The sequence below is a fragment of the Lissotriton helveticus genome, chromosome 3_1 (assembly GCF_964261635.1).
Source record: "Lissotriton helveticus chromosome 3_1, aLisHel1.1, whole genome shotgun sequence".
NCBI classification, from domain to species: Eukaryota; Metazoa; Chordata; class Amphibia; order Caudata; family Salamandridae; genus Lissotriton; species Lissotriton helveticus.
In genome coordinates, this window is record NC_136061.1 from 1,391,495,553 (window position 1) to 1,391,504,337 (window position 8,785).

General features: G+C 45.3%; 1 protein-coding gene across 1 annotated transcript in view; it reads left to right on the forward strand.

The window, feature by feature from the left end:
- Positions 1-4,039, forward strand: part of SEC22A (SEC22 homolog A, vesicle trafficking protein) — a 240,478-nt gene extending 236,439 nt beyond the window's left edge. Inside the window, exon 7 of the mRNA XM_078682032.1 lies at positions 3,182-4,039. Within this exon, the coding sequence (XP_078538158.1) occupies positions 3,182-3,382 (201 nt within the window). The 3' untranslated portion in view covers positions 3,383-4,039. The remainder of the gene's footprint in view (positions 1-3,181) is intronic.
- The last annotated feature ends 4,746 nt before the right edge of the window (positions 4,040-8,785 follow it).

An 8,785-nucleotide genomic window follows, 5' to 3' on the forward strand; every position in this document is an offset into this window, starting at 1 on the left:
GCCAGGGGCCCCACTATGCCCAGGAGCCTGTCCTGGCACCCCTGCCAGGTGCGATCAATGCCCTTCTTAGGGTCTTTGGCAAACTTTTTTAGGAAAGTCAGCAGGCTGGAGTCTATGTCAGGAGTTTCTGCGACCTTAGCGGCGATGTCCAGCCTAGGGCACTCAGAATGGAGCCTATTTCTCACCTCTTTATCGAACCTTTTGCTCAGGTTGTCATGCAGATATGCGGCAACCTCCGGAGCTGGGAGCCAATCGGAAGACCTCAGTTGAACAATGTCCGAGGGATTAAAGGTAAAGGGGGTAGATACAGGTTGCGAAGGCTCCACATTCTTGGACTTCCTAGCCCTCTTCTTAGGAGGAGACTCATCAGGATTGTCAGTAGACGTAGTGTTTGTATCGGTATCAGTGTCAGGAGCCTTGGACGTGCTAGTGTCAGTGGCAGGCAGTGAGGACAAGGTATAGGAATGCGGCTAGGACGTAGCCTGAGAATCAGAGGCTACTACGTCCTTCAGAGGGACCGTCGGGCGGTGAAGCCATGACCCTTAGCAAACTTCTCTAACTGCTTAGTGATAGCTTTTAATGCAGTAGCCAGCGCCTGTTGCACAGTTCCCCGAAATGTTTTTTCAAGGGCCTTGTTGACAGAATCCTGGACCGAAGCGTCCAGGGCCTCAACAATGTTGTCTTCAATGGAAGGATAATTCACTTCCTCCTCATACAGGTTGTCATCCCCATCATAGGTAACCCAGTCATCCATGGTAGCGCCAAATTTGTACATAGATTTGCTCATGAGGCAAAAATCAAAGAGGAGTAAATGGGGGAGCCAACCCACAGCACAGAAGTCAAATTACCAGGTACCTAGCTCCTCAGCCAAAGGCTGTATCAACAGTTCTTACAGCCCTTCGGGCGTAGATGGAGCAAAGAGCAGTCTCAGATATGTAGGAGGTGTGCCCCCTCCAGGCCCAAGGGTCTCTTACAGCCAGCTAGGCGTAGGGGTGCTGCTCCGGGTGAAAAACGAGCCTAAATGAGTGAAAACACCCTAAAAACGCAGTAGTGATGTGCATAGCCCAATCCTACCAAAAAGCAGCCCAATTGGGCTGCGCACATCGAAACCTAACAAGAGCGAAAGGGAAAGTGCTCCACGCGCCTTCGGCGTATGAGGGGAGCCTCTGCGCGCTCAAATAATGTCAAAATCCCCCCCCCCAAGCCGTCGGCGGGTTGGTACCGGTAAGTTAATTAAATATTTCCGACTGCAGCGCGGCCATGCACGCACCCGCTCCTGAAGCGGGAAAGCGAACACTGCGCAATGCGCTGCCGCGCACGCTGCCGCGCACACCTCCAAAGCCGCAGAAGCGGCAAGGGGCTGAGAACACTCGCGCTATGCTCGTGCAACAACAAAGCACCAAAGCCCTTTTCCGGGACTCCTCCCTGCAGAGCCCGCGTCCTCCGAAATATCATGAGGAAGCGGCACAGTTACATAAAGCGAGCGCGAGGCTCCCAACACAAAATCAAGCAGCAATGCACATAAAAATATAACGATCGCGATAAGCGCATACCAAATAACAAAACTCGTATTAAAGCATGAAACATCAAAGTTTAAGTGACAAGGTAAAAAGCACATAACTGGCTGCATGAGCAGCAACGAAAGAGGAGGATATCCGGTATTGACTGGCTCTTATGGGCTATGACAGGATGTGATGTGTTGTGTGCATCATGGGAAATGTAGTTTTTGATATACAAATACTAAAGTTTCATTTGCTGTTGTGAGTAGCAATAAATGAAAGAGAAGCATAATACGAAGCCTCCGGTCCTGTAATAGAATTAACGGGTGTCATTAACAAACTAAATCACTAGCTTGTGTCCTTTGGCTAAGGTGTTTAATTCATGGCACCAGAATTTAATTTCTGCAATTAAAACAATTGCGCACCCCCACCTGAGTGAAAATAGGCAAAAGAAAGTTTGTGAAGTGTCTGCGTATGCGCCGAAATTGTAGGATATTTTACAAATTAAATCCTGTTTAAACTTCCCGTAAGTACCCATGCTTAGCCATCTACTGAGCAAATACGTTCAGGTATGTCTAATATTAAGTATACTTGTTTGGTCTGACATTTATTGTAAACATAAGTTGACAATTCTAGAATTCTTCACACATATTTAATGTGCCTTAAAACCCCATGGCAGTTTTCACTCTGGGGTATTAAAGGGGTTCACCAGCATATGATACGACATTGGTGCATTCTGGAGTCTATTGACCTTTACCCGCCTGTGAACTGTAAACATCCTATTTTAAAGGTAAATCTAGCCCGGTGAGCCCAATGGGTGTTGCGCGCCTGACTTGCAGCATACTTAGTACCCTCAAACAAGTTGCGTGCCATCTACGGAGTAAAATACAGTGCTGAGCAGATGTAATTTATTGTCCATAGAAATGGAACCATTATTGAAAGCACTTTGACGCCTCGTCAGGGGTAGTAAGCGCTATATAAATGAAATTACAGTTACAATAGAGCAAGCCGTCGAGGTGCGTAAAGGGGTAGGTAAATGGGGCCTCACGGTGACACAAGTCCTTTCGGTAATAACAGACGTTGCATATAGCAAACTGGAGACTGTAGAAAGATGGAAACAGTTTGAGATTGGCCCATATCTGACAAGCATGGGGTGTGTTTCTGTATCCTGAAAGCACTGCGGCGCTGACTGACCCAAAATAACAAGCATTGGCATAGCCAATAGGTCTCGCCTTTGGGACCTTCTAAGTATTTAGTTATGCAGCACAATATCCTTGGTGCAACAACATCAACTGTTGCGTGGCTAAACACTTATAAGATCCCAAAAGCAAGACCTATTCGCTATGCCAATGCTTGCTCAACTGCCCACTGAAGTGAAAACAATCCTTAACATTTTATGTCAATCCAACTCAAAGAAAAGTCACCTTTACGATGTCAATTCCTCGGTGGACACGTGATGAATTTATGAAATGCACTTTATTTAGAAACCTTTACTACTGCCAGTAAAAGTGTACCCAGATGAGTAATATTTTGACTGCTCCACTTGACGTCAATGTGATGGGCTGGTTCCTATGTTCTCGTGATAGGCTGAAATGCAAAGGTGACTAAGTGTATACCATTGTGTTCATTTCTCACGTGTCTGTCGTAATATAATTGTGATCTTTTTTCTGTTTTCTATCCAGTGTTACCTGTTCGCCTACTGCTCGAGCTGGCGGAACATGAAATCCTACCTGACGTTTGGCCTGATCTGCCTTTGCAACATGTACCTGTACGAACTGCGCAACGTTTGGCAGCTCTTCTTCCACGTGACAGCGGGCGCATTCACAACCTTACAGATCCAAATTCGACAGCCAGAGGTCAAGTCCCCTGATTACAACGTCTGACAGGGGTCTCGCGACTTGCGTCAAGTCAAAGAACATCCAAGTATTTTTCCACCTCCGGATTAGCGATTATATTTATAACCACACAAAAGTTCATGTGGTCATTAGCGACGGACCTACTAAACTTCCCAAGGCCAAAATGGACTCCAGAAAAGAAAGGCCCAGGACCACACTTTTTTATTGGATACTTAATGGTGATACGAAACAGAGCCAAATATCTCGCATTTAAGAGAATGCCGGTTGCGAACCGAAAAACCTGACTGGTAGAGAATACATGTGCGTGACAATGCAACGATGGTTTTTTACAGAAATGACGATTCTGGAATTTAAGTTTTGCCTTTGTGAGGCAGTAATGGGTAATTAAATAAACGTAAGATATGGTTTATGAAAACACTACCTCTGGAAACCCCGCCTCAGTTTTTGTCTTGTTTCTTTCTTCTCCACCCAAAACAAAGTTTCAGTCAAGAACGCAACATGAAAAACTCTGTATATCATTTAAACTTCAGTAGAAAATAAGCCAGGAAATAAGCACTATAAGTGATGAATTTAAAAATAGCAGTACAGAGGGAAACAGACTTTCAGTCGGGATTTGACAGGGAGCAAGATAAATAGTGGATTCGAATGCTAACAAAATAAATGTCATCAATTCTATTGAGGAGATATTTGGAGAATGTCTTTTGTCCAAATACACACAAAACACTAAAAGTGCAACACATCTAGCTGTTTCATTTTTGTAAAAATAATTAGGCACAAAATCAAAAGACGTCTTTAAGCAGAATCAATTATAATTCCTTGAGTAAATTTAGGACATTCCTTGCCCTGACTTTTGTTGCGATTGGAAAATGAGATACACATTGTACACTTTCAGTCGTTTTCTTTCACTGACAAATACACTACTAGGCTAAATAAATGCTGTATTTGTATGCACCTGAAAAGTAGCCATGATCATTCATTCAGCTCCTTCTATTCCCAGCGTGGTGGTGGGTCAGAAAAGTTACCAGCACGACTTGCACCTTCATTCTACATGTTTACCCTGACGCCGTGTATTCTCACCGATATGTATGTTTACTTAAATTTGGTCCTAGTCCTCTTAGTTCGTGGTTGTCTGATGGATTGTGCACCTTCTCGGATCCTTCTTCTACATGCTAGTGTTTCGTCAGTCATTGCGTGCCTCAACCTCAGCCAGTGTATATACCAGAGCCCTGTCTTCGGTGAATGTCAAATCTTCTACTTTGAGTTCTCAACCTCTGAGTGTCAGAGGGTATAAATTCAGAGCCATGACTACCTGAACCTGCTCTGTTTGTACACTTTTTATCCACAGGTTGTCTGAAGCCGACCCAGCGCGTGAGCGCACTCCTCAACACTAAGACCGCATATAATATGTGAATGTGGATCCTGCTTGTGATCGACCTCAGTAAGAGTAATCTAGTACCTGCTGCGGAACACAGGTCAGACCTGGTTTCTACTCAAAGAAGGGTTAATTCCCCTAATAACAGGGCTCTTCTTTTGCCTATCTTGCTATCTCTTATTTTGAATTGATACATCAATATTATGGTAACCATTGCCTGATTATTTATTTCAGGATAGGACACATTATTTACAACTCACCTAAAAATGTAGCTAGCCTTGCTTCTTATAAGCACTATTTATTTTTAATTCCTGAGACTCTGTTGGTGTTACCTTTTCTTTGTGCAATCTCCTCTTATCGCAAGTGAAAGTGAGCCTGCATTTAAAATACACACATGGAAGTTTTTTGGCAGTTTCTGCATCAGTCTCCAAAGTAACAAAGAAGTATAAACTTACAACTGATTTCCAGTCTTGCAGGAAGGGAAACTGGAGCAACTCTAAATGCTTCAAGTCTGTATGTAACATTTTTGGGATGGCAGTGTCCACTGCATGGTAAACTGACGTGCTCACATGCTCTGAGTGACCTGCCTGCAAGTGAAACTGGTAAACTGGTACATTGATGTTTGTTGGCGCAGCTGGCACACTAATCTGGCCAGCCCATGGTGAGACCAAACTCCATAATCTGTGACCTGGAGACGGCACCCTATGAATGTCCTTTTTTATGACATGGGGCTGCTGACCTTCTCCTGGGTTATTGATATGAAACGGCGGTGGCAGCATAACAATATTTTGTGGATTGATAATTTTGAGCAGATCCTTATCTTTTAAGGCGAGTGCAGCCTTCCAGTCCCACTCTTGTGGATTTCAGCTTAGATGTAACATCCAAACCCTTGTACTGACATCCCATGTGCTAGTCCGGTGCATGCATGTATAATGTGCTTATTGGCGAGACTCCTTGTGGTGAGAGTCTGGTTGACATGGCACAAAATGAAAGATGGGATGCAGCTTCCCCAGCCAGTGTAAGAGTATTGCCTGCATTGCTGTTTTGAATGGAGGCAGTCCAAATACAGAACTGAGGGAGGATGGAGACGGGGCTACCTTCAGAAATTCTATGAGGACCTTGCAGCTGGAGCTTATTGATTAGTCCTACCTGAGCAATACCATTGGTGGGCTGTATGGGTAGATGTTGTGAGTTAGCAGATGCTATTGTTTGGGGCGATAAGGCTTCTAGACAGTCTGTCATTTTTTCTTTCCCTGATTGCTACTCCAGGAAAGCTGATGATTGCCAGGCACAGGCACACTATCTTCATACTTTTATGTTCCCTTGTTTTGGGATACTCCTGCCTGAAGCAAGTATCGTCACTACCAGCCATCAAAGCCATCCTTACAAGCTGTGATAGCCATGGGCTTTCTGCACAGCAGCCAGAAAATTACATTTCTAAGGGAACCAACCCAGTGGGCTCAAGTACTTCGGAGAGTGGATCAACATCTGCTGTATGGAAAATGAGTATAGAGATGAAATCCAAACCATCTCACTTTGTTCCATTCCAACATCTTCTTGACCAAGGAAGGGAGTGCTCTGTAGAATATTTGAAGCAATGCTATGATCCATGGCTGATGTCTACATGATAGCCATTCTCCCAAAGGTAGGTAGCATCACTTGAAGTATGTGCAATTTACTGAAGACGCTTTTGGTCTGCCTAGTGCTTAGAAGCCTGCCTGCCTCCTCAGAGAGGGTATGCCCAAAAAGGCTGGTGGAGAATAACTAGCAACATGCAAATCACTGTATAATTCTATTTTTTAACATTACATACTATTGCCTAGTCTCCTCTGCCTTTGCTATCCCGACTACCCTGTTTCCTACTTGCTTATATTATTTACCTTGTCCTTTTGTTGTTTACCATCTAGTACCTCTGTTTATTGCACCTTGAGATCCCTGGTCCATGCTTCATGTATTGATTTGGAATTTTATTCTCTCTTTTTGCTTAGGTCCATGTTTTTTACTCTGTTCACAAGCAATTATGTAAAGCAGGTTTGCTGATTGTCTACGGCAGGCCCTACAAAATTGTTTGACAAATCGAACGCACGTCCGATAACTTTTGCCTTCTACCTCCCAACTACTGTCCCTCCCACTACCTCCTAACTCCGTCTGACTACCGCTTCCTTCGTACCTATTTACATGACTCATATTCTCATGTCTCTGGCCTCCCTCTCTCATATCATCGTGTGACCACATTCCCTCTCTTTTTTCTTCTCCTCTGCCGAATCTTCCCCTACCCTTTTCCAACACCGCCTCCTTCCACTCCTCCCTTTCCACGTCTCTCCCTCCAGAGGTTCAACACACTGCCCTCCCTTGACTTCTCACGTGACTATCTGATTTACCTCTCTTTCTTTGCCCAATACGCCTCCTGTCAATTTCCCTTCCCCCACCCAGGACCTTTCTCTATCTAAACATGGTCCCAACAATACAGCCCCCAGGCAGGAGATACGTGCCTCTGTTCAAACCTTATGCACCTCATGCAACTTTCCCCCTCTCCGCTCCTACTCTTTCCAGCTTCTGTCTTCTGTCCTTTGTCCTCAGCCCTCACATGCACTTGCGCTTTGTCCCCACCCTGTTTTTCTGTGAACCTTAGACAGACTTCCTTTCGTCTCTATGGTTGTCTCTTCCCTTATCCTCACTCCCTCTCGTCCCCTACCCCCCACTACTTTCTCTCGCCTTTCACTCCTCCCCCAATTGTATTGCTGATTGTTTTATTTAATGTTTACTTGTTGATTTTCTTCTAGTATATTGTTGAACCACATTGTTGCACTTCCTGTTGTCTCTCCTATTGTCTCCTACCGCATCCTCCCTCTATTTATGTCTCTCCCTCCCTCCTATCTCAATGTTTTGAGACTGAACTATTTTGTCTGATGCCCGATGGAGCTACTTGGTTTAGCTATAGGGGAGATGGGCCTTGGATTCTCTCCTTGGTCATCACCTACCCAGTCGGTCTTTAGGCAGACTTCTTTTCGTCTCTCCTTATTGTCTCTTCCCTAGCTCCTATCCTCTCCCCTGAATCTCTCCCCTTGCCTGCTACTCTGCCTACCCCCTGTCCTTTGTGCCCTTTGACTAAGTACTCCTTCTCCCCTTGTTGGGGAAAGATCCAATATTTATACTCTGGAGTCTCAGCGAACCCGCTGAGTGAGTCCACTGCGCCAAGGGAGCCACTCACACTTGAGGTATGGTATGGCACCCCTTGCCAAAGCACTCCCGCTCCCCTTTTTGGGGAAGGATCCAGTATGTAGGCCTTGGTGTCCCAGAGACCTCTCTGAGAGAGTCCACTGCGTAAAGGGAGCCTCTCGCAATAGAAATAGGAAAGGGATACCACTTCCCATGGGATCACAGCTTACTGGGCTTTGGGCGTTGCCTTGACTCGTCTACCGGTTTGTGTCCCCGTCACCCTTCCCCTCTTCTCCCCATGCTGTGACTCTCACCCTCCCCTCCCCTCCTCTTTCCCACCTTCATTATCTGTCTATTTCCCCTACTCCAACCCCCCTGAATCTCTCACCTTGCCTTCTTTTCCCCTTACGTATTTGTGCTTATTGTTTATTTCGACCTTACAAGTAACTATGTTGCCATGCTCTAAGAACTGTGTAACCTTTGTAACGATGTAACCTGTAACTATGATCTGATGCTCATGTAAAGCGCTCTGATACCTCCGGGTCTAGCCAGCGCTATATAAAACTTTTAAAATAAATAAAATAAAATGAGAGTCCCAGGCCCAGCAGGAGGAAAGACTGACCAGGAGGAGAAGCCAGGCCTTGTTGCATTGAACACCCAGAAGCTGAAATGTGTTCAGGAGTGTATCTAGCACGGAACCGAGCTGAGAGGGGTCACCTGGCCTTTCTGCATAGTGTGTGGCAAGCTGCTTGAATCTGTACCAACCCCCAAGTACCATAGTGGCATCTGGCATCTTTACCTTTGCCTGAGGGACCTGTTCTGCCTCTGCCGATTAGCTATGAACAAAGAAATCATCACCGCTGGAGTAAAGCTTTCTGATAGCCTGGATACCAAAAGGG